General features: G+C 36.0%; 3 protein-coding genes across 3 annotated transcripts in view; 2 read left to right on the top strand and 1 right to left on the bottom strand.

Annotated features, from left to right (window-relative positions):
• Positions 1–622: 622 nt before the first annotated feature.
• Positions 623–2254, top strand: EAH_00036720 (purine nucleoside phosphorylase, putative; the record flags this gene model as incomplete). The annotated part of the gene is made up of 3 exons (XM_013395640.1): positions 623–664; positions 974–1579; positions 2147–2254. 3 exons carry the CDS (start codon positions 623–625, stop codon positions 2252–2254), a joined length of 756 nt encoding a protein of 251 aa, XP_013251094.1.
• A 745-nt stretch (positions 2255–2999) lies between these two features.
• Positions 3000–9486, bottom strand: EAH_00036730 (aldehyde dehydrogenase, putative; the record flags this gene model as incomplete). Its single annotated transcript, XM_013395641.1, has 11 exons — positions 3000–3069; positions 3622–3711; positions 4056–4133; positions 5055–5292; positions 5654–5912; positions 6349–6489; positions 7235–7379; positions 7815–7997; positions 8500–8623; positions 9234–9291; positions 9472–9486. The coding sequence occupies 11 exons, from the start codon at positions 9484–9486 to the stop codon at positions 3000–3002; spliced, it is 1401 nt and encodes a 466-aa protein (XP_013251095.1).
• A 1861-nt stretch (positions 9487–11347) lies between these two features.
• The window catches only part of EAH_00036740 (rhoptry neck protein 2, putative), a gene marked incomplete at both ends in the record, with an annotated part of 8191 nt that continues 4499 nt past the window's right edge, over positions 11348–15039 (top strand). Inside the window, 5 exons of the mRNA XM_013395642.1 lie at positions 11348–11840; positions 12039–12608; positions 12970–13323; positions 13548–13775; positions 14526–14633. Of these exons, the coding sequence (XP_013251096.1) occupies positions 11348–11840; positions 12039–12608; positions 12970–13323; positions 13548–13775; positions 14526–14633 (1753 nt within the window). The remainder of the gene's footprint in view (positions 11841–12038; positions 12609–12969; positions 13324–13547; positions 13776–14525; positions 14634–15039) is intronic.

A 15039-nucleotide genomic window follows, 5' to 3' on the forward strand; every position in this document is an offset into this window, starting at 1 on the left:
AATATTGCATTTACCAGCAGATTTCGGTGTCTACGCACATCCAGAGCACCGACGGACGAGTACGCTAGATGCAACTCCCCACGGCGGTGCGTTATAGAACATCAGCAGCAAACATAAGGATAAAGTTTGTCACTGCTATATAAAAATACTTTGATAAAGTCTAATTAAATAGAAGTTTTAAAGAAGACATCGAAAAGCAAACAGAACCGAGCAGAAAAAGCGCTGCGTCAGTGAACAGTGTTCAACTACCACCGGGCCGCTATATACGAAACGTGTGAAGATGAAGAGATGGAAACATGGATAGAAACGACTTCTTTTTGTGTTTTTATGTATTTTTTTTATAATCATACATAATAATAACATTATTTATTTCTTTTTTATACATTTTATTCACCGCTATTTGCCCCACCGAACGCATACACAAGGTGCGATCATAAGAAGTTCGTCGGATGTGCAAGTAGCACTACTGAGGTGGTGCTGTTCTTCTCCCTGCTGAAGATGCATTCGCAAATGTCTGGTAAGTGTTTTAAATTGAGATCTTCCTCCTCCTCATTTATTTTGTTTTAATTTTCTTATTCCGTTCTGCTTTTCATTTGAATCCCGTTTCCTTTCCACAGCCAAAATGGACGGTGTTGAGGTTCAGCCACACATTCAACTCCGCAAGGTAAGCTGCTACCTTCTACTTGTTTCCTTTGTTTTCCTTCTGTGTTCTTTTCGAGTTTTCGTATTATGTTTGTAGTTTTGTTTTTTGAACAGCAGAAGGCAAGTAGAGATGAGGTATTTAGTCGCATATTCCATCGTGTGTGCCGGTGTATCGGGAGGTTGGCGGGTGGGGGGTAGCGTTGGTATGATCGTCTTGAATGAAATAAATATGTTTGATGTGTATTAAAATGGGAATATTTTCTGGTTTTAATTGTTTGTGTGTCTCTTAATTCATGAGTTTTTCATGATTTCCTCTGCTTTCTCTCCTCAGGGTCAGGTGCACCCCGTAGTGCTTACTATGGGCGACCCGAAGCGTGTCGATGAAGTAACGGCTCTTTGTGACAGTTTTGAGAATTTAACATTCAACAGAGAGTTTAAATCTGCAAATGCGGTGAAGAACGGTCAGAAGTTTACCGTGATATCTCACGGAATTGGCTCTTGCAGCTCGATGATATGCTTTGAAGAGCTGATTAAGTTGGGTGCGAAAGTCATTATCAGGGCAGGAACATGCGGAAGTATGAAGCCTGCAACAATAAAGCAAGGAGATATTGTTGTTCCTTATGCAGCAGCAAGGGATAATGATGTATGTGATTTATACGTGCCTATTCGTATGCCGGCAGTTGCAACACCTCGTATATCTCAAGCTTTATTGAAGGCAGGAGAAGACCTGAAAATAAACGTCAGATCAGGCATTGCACTGACTAATGGTGTCTTCTACGGACACGGACAAGAACATATTGATAATTTAACTAATTGGTCAAAGTTTACAGATATCGTAGACTGCGAATTCCAAGCACTCTTCCTTGTTGGTATCGGTAGAGGGATTGAAACAGGAGCAATTGCAGCTGTTGATGGTTCTCCTCTGCAGTGGGATCAGGTATGAACTTCTTTTTTACTCTTTCTTTTACTCTGTTGACTTTCTTGTAATTGAATATATTTACTCGTTTTTCTGCTTTTACTGCAATTCGCTGCTTTTATTTGATTAGTTTATGTCCTACAGTCTTCTTTGTACTGTCTGATTTAATTGGTTTTACTGCAAGTTTCTTTTAAATAATGTTTAATTATTCTTTTTCGTTCTTATTCGGTTAGTTATGTAATTGTTTATTTGTTGTTTGGTGAGTCAATCGATATAATTTATCATCTGCTCTATTTGCTCGACTCCTCAACTCTCTTTATTAAGTTATTTCTCGTTTTATTTATTGAATTGTTTTATATATATATATATTGTTTTATATATATCATTGGCTGGAGTGCATTAAAATATGCAGTACTATTATCCACCCTGTACCGTCTAAAGCACTGTGTGTACAATATTACAGTATGAAGCTCAATAGAAATATATATATATGCATATATATATATATATATACATAGGCATTCAACAGTAAGGATGAACATTGTTAAATAATAAGTTTATTTTGTTTATTTTGTTTGTTTATCTCAGGCTAACTACGACCCAACAGGAAAAGTTGTAGGGGCTGCGAAGGAGAGAATGCTGAAGGTTGCAATTCATACATGTGCTGAGCTGGCTAAAGAGTTCAGCAGCAAGTAAAAGATAATATTTGTTTATTATTTGATAGTATAAATAATTAAGAGGTGTAGCAGCCAAAGTTAAGATAAAGCTGCTTCTTTTGTTCGTCTGTTTTGTCTGTCTTGTCCTCGTCCTAAAGGGGTTTGTTTGCTCGAAACTTTTTGCTTCTTGTTTAATTCAATTGAGATATATTGACATCTCTTTAATAATAATAATAATAAGCGGCTCTCTCGCAGCAGCAGGTGGCTGTACACTAGGCGGAATAACCCGTCTTGCAGCCTTGTTAATACAAAAGCTGTTATACAGCTTCATTATATAATACTATACGCAGCGGCATCACTTGTATATTTCTTGCTGCTGCTGCTGCTCTTGCTGCTGCCAATGAATAAAGCAGCGCAGACGTTCTAAGTGCAGCCAGCGCTATGGGTGTATTATTTTCGTTTGTTTGCTGCAAAACAAAAAAGTTTTAATTGTCTTTCTTTTTACGAGTTTCTTTGTCTATTATTAACACCCCGCCATACCCAGGCTTATCTAGATATATATATATATATATATATAATGCATATTGTATATAGATTGTATCATGTAGATATATTTATAATAGTTTATTTGTGTAGTACGAGAAGTATGCGTAGTACGCATACTATGCAAATATATATTATCTATGTAGGGCTTAACCCTAAACCCTAGAAATTATATATATATATATATATAATTATATAATTATATATATATATGCATTAATAATATTTATAATTATGTATATTTAGAGTTCAATGCTCATAACGACTGTCTTTGTCTCTAGGTACGGCAGCAAACCCTCTTCGCCTCCTTCTCTGTAAACACACAAACACAAATGCAGATAATATAACATTTCTATCAAACCCTTTTAAATACTCGTAGGTAAATTATATAATTTATATATATATATATTTATTTATTTATTTATTTAGATATAAATACATAGATGCCGCTATCTATTAATTTTATGTACGTCCAACTTTGAAACGAATTGCAGAGTATATCGCGACTTCATATAAATAAAAACTTAAATGAGTAAGTGAAAGTAAAATTAAAAAGAATAATTAGAGACATTGTTAGAAATAATAAAGAGAAAAGAAGCATTAAAAGCAATATAGAAAGACAACACTATAAGGAGTAGGGAAGGCATCAAGAGAAAAAAGATAAAAAAAAATAAAGACAGCAATAAAAAGAACAAAGACAGCACAAAAATGAGTAAAGACACAATGAAAACGAGTAATTAGACAATCAAACGAATGAAGATATCAGCACCACAGCAAACAAATAAACACAAAGCAAATAAAGACAACATTAAAAAGAAATAAATAAGTAAAAACAACAAATATTTTTTTTTGTTTATTTATTACCTTCCATATCCGCTGGCTTTATATCCACCAAAAGGTATCCCAACATCTCCGCTTAAATATGTATTAACCCAGACAGTCCCCGCATGCAATCTAAACAATAAAAACAAATTAAATACATAAAACAAATTAAGTAAATCAAATAAATTAAATAAATAAAAATAACACTCATACAATCAGCTCTCTTGCATGCATAGATCGTTGGCAGTTTAGGGTTTATGGTTTAATGAGTTGAGGGTGTATAAATGTTTGTCTTTATAGGGTTTAGGGTTTAGGGTTTAGTACGCATAGGGTTTAGAACTTACAGGGATAAGGGTTTAGGGTGTACAGGGATGAGGGTCTAGGGTTTACAGTTTAGACGGATAACAGATTAGGGTTTACAGGGTTTAGGGTTTAGGGTTTAGGGTTTAGGGTTTAGGGTTTGGCGACCTGCTAACGAAGTGATCTGCAAGAGGAATGCTGGAGGTGAAGACGCCGGCTCCGAGCCCATACTGCGTATCGTTTGCGCGTTGAATCTGAATAAATGAATTTAAATAAATAAGCAAATAAATGTGTATAAATAAATAGTGATCCTGGTGATGGTGGTTATTATTATATAGGCCTTATTATTATATACGTATTGTATTAACGACAAAATATAGAACAAACAAAAGAGAAAAGCATGAGGATGAACATTCAGACAGAATGCCGTTTACAACTCCAAAAAGAAAGTCGAAGAACAAAAAAATGCGTTGAGATGCAACCGTCCTTCTCTGTCTATCTTTGTCTCTCTTTATCTCTGTATAAATATATATATATAATTATATATATGTATATACGTATAAAGATACGTAGGCGTCTATATAAATATATAAATATATAAATATATAAATATATAAATATATAAATATATATATGTATATATGTGGGCATTTTTTTGCTGAAGTGTATATTATTTATTTTAATACCCTTTTTGCATTAACTGCGTGGTTTGTTGAGATGCAACCGTCCTTCTCTGTCTATCTTTGTCTCTCTTTATCTCTGTATAAATATATATATATAATTATATATATGTTGTTGCATTTGAATTATAAGTTTAAAATATACATTTTCCTGCATTCTTTAAAAATGCCTTTGTTTTACGGGTATTTCCTCTTACTGCTTCTTCGACTGTTTTGAATTTATAAACGCAAACAACTGGCCCGAAGATTTCTTCTCTCGATATTTTCATTTCATCGGTAACATCCGTGAAAATAGTGGGTTCAACCCAGAGGCCTCTGCGGTGTACGTACAGCGCAAGTATGCAGCAGAAAGCAGAGGAATACAGCATAAAATATGAATAAATATTGAAATTTTTGTGTATTTTATGAATATTTCGATGATATTTATTGACTACCGAAGAATTAAGTCGAAATTCAGAGAAAATATCATGGTGCAAGTTTGCTGATTTCACTAACTTTCCTTCTTTCTTGACGCCCCCAAGAACGCATTTAGCACCTTCTTTCTTCCCTTCTTCAATGTAAGAAATAACTCTAGCTAATTGTTTGCTGTCTACAATAGGCCCCTGTGTACAGCAGGTCTCTAGAGGGTTTGAAAGCTTAGCTTTCTTCGACACGGTTTCCTTCAGCTTCTCCACAAACTCGTTGTACACATCGCATTGTACAAGTATCCGGCTGCATGCCACACAGCACTGCCCTGCAAACAATCCAACAACACAAACACCCAATGCACCAACACCGTTTCATGTTCTATTTGCTTTCTGCTGTTGCTGCTGTTGCTGCTGCTGCAATTTTCTCCCCTTCGATTTGATATCATATCCAAGGCGGCAAGGATTCACTAATGCTGCTCTGCTGCTACTGCTGCTACTGCTGCTACTGCTGCTACTGCTATTACTGCTGCTCCTACTGCGACTGGAGTGTTGCTGTGGTTGCTTCTATTGTTTGTATGTGTAGTCTGTATTGTCTGCCTTAGTTAATGAACATGAAAACTATTAATATTGATACTATATATATATATATAAATATACAGTTAATAATTATATGTATATGCAACATACCGGAGTTGTGAAAGAGGCCTTTCCAAGTTGCTTCTGCAGCTTTTTGTATATCTGCATCTTTAAGAATAATAAGAGGGCTTTTACCTCCTAATTCGAGTGTAACTCTTTTAACTGTTGCAGCGCATTCTTGTGCTACGAGACAGCCTACAGAAGATGAGCCTGTAAAAGAAACTTTTTGAACAAGCGGCTGACGAATTAAATGAGCTCCTACGCTCTCTCCAAACCCATTTAATACATTAAATACTCCTGCAGGGAAGCCCTAAACAAATAACACAGACAGTTTGTTATAATTCATATTTAGTAATAATAATAATAATTATTATTATTATTATTTAATGCATTATATACTCCTGCAAGGAAACCGTTGACAAATAAGACAGACAGACTGTTTCTTAAAGCTATTATTGTAGGATAATAATAATAGTATTGTTGAAAATTGTAATAAAAATAATCATTGTCGTGCAATACTCTAATATAAACATATACATATATATATATAATATATATATCTGTATATACTATGCATACACACATATATATCCATATAATATATATATATATATATATATATATATTTATTTATGTATATATATATATGCATCTACATCTATATATATATATATATATATATATATATCTGCATCTATACACATATATACATACATATATATATTTATTTATTTATTTATGCGTACAGCCTTTTGAACGAGTTTGCAGAGTGCGAGGGCTGAGAGAGGCGATTTTTCGCTGGTTTTCACAACGACTGTGCAACCGCATGCTAACGCAGCTGCTGCTTTCATAACAGTGAGCATTAAAGGGAAGTTCCAAGGGACGATCTGCAGTAATAAACAAATAAATATAATTAATTCAATTAATAAAAATATCTTTACATCTACAGAATTCAATACATCGATTTATATATAATACATCAATTTGCACAGCTGTTGCTTTCTTAACTTTCAGCATTAAAGAAAAGTTATAAGGAACTGTCTGCAGTAATAAACAAATAAATATCATTAAATCAATATAAATAAATCAGTATAAATAACTAAATATATATATGTATATATATATATATATACATGTATATATATATGCATTTAATAGATTGATATATATATATATATATATATATATATAGAAAAACATATAGATACTGGTATGTTAATGTATATATATGTGTATATATATACATGTATAGGTATGTTGATACATACATGTATATATATATATATAATCAACAACCCAGCAAAAACAACAAAACATTAGACAGCATGAAGATAGCCGCTCCGCAGATATTAAAACAAAAAAGAAGAAACAACGAGAAACATAAACAAAGACAAGAAATGATGTGGATAGTTTTATTAAAGTAATATTAAAACAAACAAAAACAAAACAAATAACTTCAAAGGGACAGCAAAATGAAAAAAGAAGAAAAGCCAAAGAAAAAACAAAAAAAGAAATTAATTCAACTTGTTGCAATTTAATAAAATATTTCTATTATTAATTTTTAAACTACTTAATCTATTTCTTTATAAGCAGATTAATAAACAAACAAAGACATAAAAAAGACAGCCTTACTGCAGCAACAACACCAACAGGTTCTCGTCTTGTATGACATGATATCTTTTCACTCTCTAAGACGGGGATGTAGGAGCCTCCTGTTATTTTATCAGCCCATCCGCTATAATATTTTAGATTTGCTATGCATGCATCCATGTCTCCTCTGAAATTCAAATAAAACAAAGTGTATATTCATCTATCTTTCATTTATTCACTCTTCAAATAAACTAATAAACAAACATATAAACAAATAAACAAACAAACAAAACGCAGAGAAAACATTGATTCAAATATATTACAGACAACTGGAGATACACCACAAAAACACATGCAGAGCCCTTAACCCTAAACCCTAAGCCCTAAAACCGCAAACCCTTTGACAATTAAACGAAGAAAACAATGAAATAAAAAGGAATACAGGAGAGATATTACGACCGTCTGAACCCCAAACCCTAAACCCTAAACCCTTAAAATATTCAAAAGTTTAATAAAACACGCAGTTCAAAGATACTGCTTTCATTCTTGCTGCTGCTGTTGCTGCTGCTGCTGCTGCTGTTATTGTCGTTCCTTGGGGTGTACGTACACCGCGTTTTATTACCTGGCGTATTGAATGGGTTTACCGACATTAATGCATTCGATATGAGCGATATTTTCTTTTTCTTCTTGGAGCAGATTCGCCAACTTCATCAACAACTCCCCGCGTCTTCGTGCTCCTATATTTAAAGACCAGGAAGCAAAGGCTTTGTGTGCTGCTTGCACTGCAGCTTCTACATCTTTTTCGCTGTAAACAAAAGAGAAAAGAAAAGAAGAAGAAATAAATACAAAACAAAGTTAAAAAGAAAGAAACGAGACAAAACGCAAAAAAAAAACAAACAGAAACGGTAACAAGAAGCTGCTGTCTTTGCTGCAGCAGAAAAAAGGAATTGAGTTTGTGAAGAAGATAAAGAAGAAGTGCTGAAGATTTATAAAAGCATTTAAAATTAGTAATGCAATGAACTCAGTGCGTCTAGGAGTTGTTGTTGCTGATGCTGTAAGCAAAACCTTTTTATGAGAAAGATAGATGAATAACACCATCGACGACATTGTTATAATGAGGGAAGGAAATTAAATACACAAAAAAGAAGCAGATGAAGGCAGCCAGCCACTCCACAGACTTAATGGCATACAAACTCTAGACAGCATTCAGGTTTGTGATGTAGCTATAATGACAGTAATTGCTCATTAGGGTTTAGGGTTTAGGGTTTAGGGTTTGAACGGGGCTGGCTTAGGGCTACTGGAGTTACCTCGCTTCTCTGATCTCACAGATTTCTTCTTCTGTCGCTGGGTTTATCAGTTTCCACGTGCGTTTGCCGTTGGCTTCGCGGAACTCCCCGTCGATGAACAGACGGGTTTCGTAGGTTGGACTCACTGAAAAAGAAAAACAAAAATAAATACTGAGGGTTTAAGGGGTTTTAATTCTTTTTTCAATGCGGTAGAATCAGAAAAAGCGTTTTCTTAGCTTTCTTTCAGTGCCGCTGAGGTATGCTAGAACGGAAGACGACGGGGTGAGACAGGAGAGAAAAACCCAAAAGAGGAAAGTAAATGAAAATCGTCTGGTTTAAATATGTTAATTCTAAAAAATTTCAATAAAAAACACGACAAAACTCTGTGGAAGGCGGCAACTGCAAGCGCATCAAGTGATGTATGAACGGAGTGTACGTACTGTTGAGAAGCTTTGAGTTGCGAAGTTGTTGAAAAATGATGGAAATACCGGAAATATCCCTGCAAATATTCTGAAATATATTATTAATAATTAATTTATAACTTTTGATCGCTGTCGAACTCTGAAGAAATGAAGAGAGCAGGCAGGGCGTTGCTCTCTATGCGCCGTGAACGGCTCTGCAGTGGCTGCTGTCGTTGGTGAATATTTGTTTAATTTTTTCTTTTCTCAGCCAAAAAAACAAACTCAGAAACAATATTTCGTAATATGTCTGTTATTTTGCTTTAATTTAAGAGAAATTGAGTTTTCAAACCCAACCGGGGAGCACACCGCCGCTCTCTGCTGTACGTATCATACGCTCGTTATCTGCTGCCCTCTGACGATAACTCCAGAAGATTTATAACAAAAAAAGAGTGTAATCACCTTAAACAAGTTTAATAAAGTTTCAATGCAAACAATTAACACTGGAGACCATAAAGGGAGGGGAGATAAACTCCTTCGGCCACCCTAAACCCTAAACCCTAAACCCTAAACCCTAAATGTCTTGCAAATCTACCACTGCACGCCCCATTTTGCCTGAACAAAGATATATCAATATCCAATTGAAGAACAGAGAAAGAAGGCGTCGATAGTAGAGTGTGCATGCAACGATGTAACTTATATAATAACTTAGAAACAATAAAATCATTCTTTAATATATATTTTTCTTTTTTATTTGTTGTTTATTTATTTGTCCCCAGGCGTCCAAGGCATTTAAATTCCCTTTGCTTGTCTTTCTTCTAGTTGAGTTGTTTTTAAATGCTATTTTGTCTGCTTGAACCCTAAACCCTAAACCCTAAACCCTAAACCCTTAGTACAAATCTAACTATGGAGTCATCATTCAATCCTCTACTAATATAGATGCTGCACGTACAGCAAACGCGCAGTTGTTGGCTGAACACAACCTGCTGGCTGTCTGTCTTGGAGGTCTGCATTTGTTGACAAAAATAAACTGATTATTATTTAAAATGCAATATATACCCTCTTCATCCTGCAGGCTGGCGAACAGCAGCAGGATCAACAGCAGCAGCAGCAGCAAACTAGGGAGCAGCAGCAGCAGCAGCAGCAGCAGCAACAGCAATAGCAGCAACAGCAGCAACAACAGCAGCAGAAACAGAAGCAGTGAAAGTAACAGAAGCACTTTAAACTAATGCGATATTAATATGAAGACTTCTTCTTTAGACAGTTTTGCTGTCTATAGTATATCATAGAAAAAGCCAAAGGGCGTTCATACACCCCAAGGCAAAGGTAGCGGCTGACTGACTAACAAACCGCAAGAACAACAGAAGATAGACGCATAGAAATCAATTTAAAAGGAAAAGAGATATAAAGTATTTCATTTTAAGTTTGTTTTTATGCAGAGGAGGAGGCCGTTCTAAAGTAGCTAACCACTGGTGGCGATTGGCGCAGTGTGAGTAAGTGAAGGCTTTATACGGTTATGTGTTTGAATCTAATGAGTGAAATAAAGAGTTTATAATATAGTTTCTAATTTTATAAAAACAGTTGTTTAAAAGAAGGGAAAGAAGGAAAAACACAAGAAGACAATCACCTAAAACTACTGCTATGTATGGGCCGCTCTGACGGGTGCTGTGGCTGCTCAGTGTTTGTTGAAGCTGTCATTGTTTTTGCTGTCTTTTAAAGATTCTCTTTGAAATACTACGGAATAAAGAAGCTTCTGAATTATAATATAAACAAAAAGAAAGAAAAATAACAAAAAAAACTGCTTACTGCCTTGCAATGAAAGAGCTGAGCTACAGACAGCTTCAATACGCAACCAGCCTTCTTTCTTCCCTCTCGCGGGCCGCGACAGCCAGCGAAGAGCAGCTGGTTGATGAACAGCTGCATGAAATAGAGGTTTTTGTATTTTTTCTTGTTTAGTTTTTGTGTTATGCATTAAGAAGCGATAGACTGGTATCAGAAGAAGCTTCCAAAGAGGCATTCAAGCACAACACAAACACCTACAACGCTTCTTGAACGCGAAACCGCAGGCCTTGTCGGCCGCACAAAATATCATCATCGCACGTGTCTAATCGCAAGTAGATGAATATCAAAGTAGTATTTTGAGTTTTTTTTCAAAGAAAAACACTGTAATTCGTCTGAAGGCGCAGTATAATCTTTTGTCTCATGCTTATACCGCGCCGCTTCACACCCGTCTTCTTCGGCTGTACGTACAGCCGACTTCGGATTCACACACTTTTCTGCATTTTGTTTTTTCGCATTTTCCACTCGTTTCTTGGTGCTCTTTGTGGCTATTTGAGCCTCAATAGGCGGATTTTAAGCCATTTGTCTTTTATTTCTTCACCTCATCGCACAAGGCCCGCGTTGAAGGGGGGTTCTCCGCTTGAATTCATGCGGTCTTCCATTTTTCGTGTTTCTACTGGCGTCTTTTGAAAATGGGTGGCTGGACCCGGTTGGTGGCAGGCGCCTTTCTGTGCGCCTCTCCCGGCAGCCTGTTTCTCGTCGAGGGTTCTGATGGAGTCAAGACTTTCAATCTCCCTAACGGGGGCTCTTTGAATATTGAAGTCACCAGGGGATCGCATCCAGGAGGGTCTATTAGCGTAAGCGCTCCCGGAAGCACAAGTATGAGTTTCCCAGGTGTTTCTGGATCGTATGGCGGCTACTCTCTCACGGACTCTGTTGAAATCAGCAGCAGCGGCGAACCCCCTGTGGTTCAGCATATAACGTTAGGGCAAGGAGGCACTGGCTTCCCCCCCCCTTCTTTCGGAAGAATTACACCACTTGTGGCTGGGGCTCCCACCTCTACTTCGCAAATAATGTTCGGGTGGGTCCCCGATCCTGACGCTGCAAGCGCCAGCCTGGGGGCTCAGAACATCTCCGAGTTGAACAACGCTCTCCGCAGTGCTGCCTTTGTTAACAAACTGCGAAGTAAGTAAATAAACAACAAGCAATGCTGTTTGCTCTAAATATACTAAGTGAATATAATACTATTCATGCATACAGTGCAAATATTCAAGAGAATGTGCTTGGGTCACCGTGTGCGTGCGGTTGTCTAACGATGCCGCCTCTCTCACACACTGTGTTTCGCTGCTGCTGCTGCTGCTGTTGTTGCTGTTGCTGCTGCAGCTCGTGCGATTGTTGAGAAGTCCTGCAGCATTCCCGTAGCTACGGACCGCCAGAGCTACTTGGAGATCTTCTGGGGGGCAGTAGATGCAGAGAGACGCTTTCGTGAAGCAGCAGAAGAGCAAAGAAAAGTAATAGAAGATGAGCTTCATCAAAACCAAATGGCTTCACCAAATATGACGTACGCTCGCTCAGTTGCTACAAGAGCAAATCTAGAGAGGGGAGAGACAGGTGCAGCAGCAGCAGGAGGAGGAGCAGCAGCAGAAACAGAAAACGATACAGCAGCAGCGCTGAGGTATCAAGAAACAGTAGACAGGATTTTCGGCTCACGAGTTGAAATTCTTTTAACTTGCAAGCTGGCGGCTCTTCTAGGACAGCCTCATATCTTTTTAAGTGATGCAATAAAGCCCGTCGAAGCATTAGAGATGGTAGCTACTGCTCTTGGCTTAGGAGACGTCTCATCCACTCCTCTACCTGCAGAAGCCGCAGCAGCAGCAGCAGGTGCAGCACGAGCAACAGCAGGCCCTATGTTTGGAGGCCTAGAGCCCTTCCTCATGGCTTCAAATCCTCTTAGTAAGACAACTAGCATATATCTATATAATATATCTAATATATATATATGTATATATGAATAGATGAAAGTACTTGATAATTATGATGCATGCAGCATTATACAAGTACTTTCATCTACGACTGGTGAATGCTGTTTGCTGCTTATCTTTCTGCTCTCGCTGTTTTTGCTGCTGCTCCTGCTGCAGCTGCTGCAGCTTCATCTTTATTTTCCTCGCCGCACATTTCTGTTTCCCGCGTACATTAAATATATTCTATATTAATTCATCATATATATAATAAATAATTATATATCAATATATATATATATATATAATATTCTTTAATACATGCATTTTATTGTCTTTTTCTCTTTTGTTTGCAGCAACCGGGCACATACTGACATTGTTAATAGGGTATATAGACAGAGATGCGTTTTTCGGGTCTTCTCCACGTAAATCTTTTTATAATTTTACTACATTAGTAGGAGCAACAGGAGGAGAGTCAGGTATACTGATGCTCGATGAGATGTGCGACAGAGACAGAGGCCCTCGACATAAAACAAGCATGCTTGCTCGTAATAGAAGAAAAGACAGACAAGGAAGACCTACAGCAAGAGGAAGCTCAAAACCCTGGTTTGTTAGAGGGACAAGACGCCAACATAAAAATAAAAATCAGCCTGAACTCCTCAGGGCTTACTGTGATGCAACAGAAATGATATTAAACGCTGTTATGACAAGTGAGACAATAAAATAATAGTAGTATTAACAACAATAACAATAATAATAATAATAATAATAGTAAAATAGCACTCTATACAAATTAATGCATTATTCTCTTGTTTTTTGTTTTGCATTTATTGTATTTGTTTTGCTTCTTCTTTATATTAAACACAACGCAGCGCTGCTGCCTTCTGAAGGAATATCGAGATGATCTGTTTAATGTTTTTGTTTTGCTGCTTAGAACAAGAAGATATACAAGAAGAAATGCTCAAGTATTCTTTGCCTGTGGAGCCTCTGGTTGACCCAGCGACTAATGCTGCACGCATTCAAACGCGCACTTGCAGAGGAGAAGCAGCAGTTTGCGAATTTGATAATTCAATCTTAAGCCCTGTCGCTAGTCCTCTTGATCCTGCTGCTATTGATCAGAACACCACTACAAGAAGCGCCTTCAACTTATACGCTGGTCTTGGTGAGTCTTTCTTTGTCTTTATCTTTATCTCTGTCTCTGCCTTTGTCTTTATCTGTCTTTGTTTCTAACGCTTTCTTTATTTATGTTTCTGTTTATGCTGTTTTGGGGACGCAAAGGCTTTTAGCTGCTGCTAATAAATGTCTTGCTATTTTCTTCTTTTGTTATTCGCTAGGTTTGTTGTTTTAATTCGTTTGTTTGATTTTGACTTTTTGTCTCTTTAAGTTTGTTTGATATTTCTTCTCTCTTTGTTGTATGCTTCATCAGTTTGTTTTCTTTCTGGTTTATCTTCAGTGCATGCTCGGCTATATAATTATATATGTTTGAAGTAATACGAAGATATCTGTAGTTTCACTCTGTTTCTCTCTGGATGCTTCTTCTGTTGCTGTTTATATATCTTCATCTAACGTAACGAAGCCTCTTTACTTTTGTTTGTGTTGTTTGAATTTTGTTTGTTTTCTTCACCAGCAGCAGACACAAAGCTTGAAATATTAAATTCTTTATTTATTGCAATCAATATAAACTCTTTTTATCTTCTGTACTTAATCTAAATTGTCTGATTGATAGATGTAATCAAATATAACTTTATTGAATATTGAATATGACGCACTCACTGCCTAGCATAATACTAATACTAATACTAATACTAATACTAATACTAATACTAATACTAATACTAATACTAATACTAATAATACTAATAAGTTAATTATGTTGTTTTATTTCTAATATTTTATTATTATTATTCTTCAGCTAGCGCTCAAATCGGCAACATGTTAGAAGACGGAGGGTCGCGATATTACGATACGCGAGCAGAGCAGTGGATGGAAATCATTTCAAAGCCGGCAGCGAATAACGACAGTAAGCTCTTTATAATAAAATATTCAACATATATATATATACATATATATGTGTATATATGTATATATATAGGTATATATATATATGTATATATATGTATATATATACATAATATATGTATATATGTATATATATATATATATATATATATATATCTGTATATATAGATGTGTATATATACTCAATCTATAAATCGGGCATTCTTAACTAGGTGCAGGAGATTAAAAGAGTTAATATCGATTATATCTAAATATATACATAATTTATTTCTATATAATAATTAATTACAGTAGTGAGGATTTGCATAAAAAAATAAATTCATTGCATTGTGCGGTGTGTGCTGGGGGCAGCGACGCATATATACATATATACACATATATATATATATATATATATATATATATAT

Source organism: Eimeria acervulina, genomic scaffold, assembly GCF_000499425.1.
Source record: "Eimeria acervulina Houghton genomic scaffold, Eah_scaff399, whole genome shotgun sequence".
Lineage (NCBI taxonomy): Eukaryota > Apicomplexa > Conoidasida > Eucoccidiorida > Eimeriidae > Eimeria > Eimeria acervulina.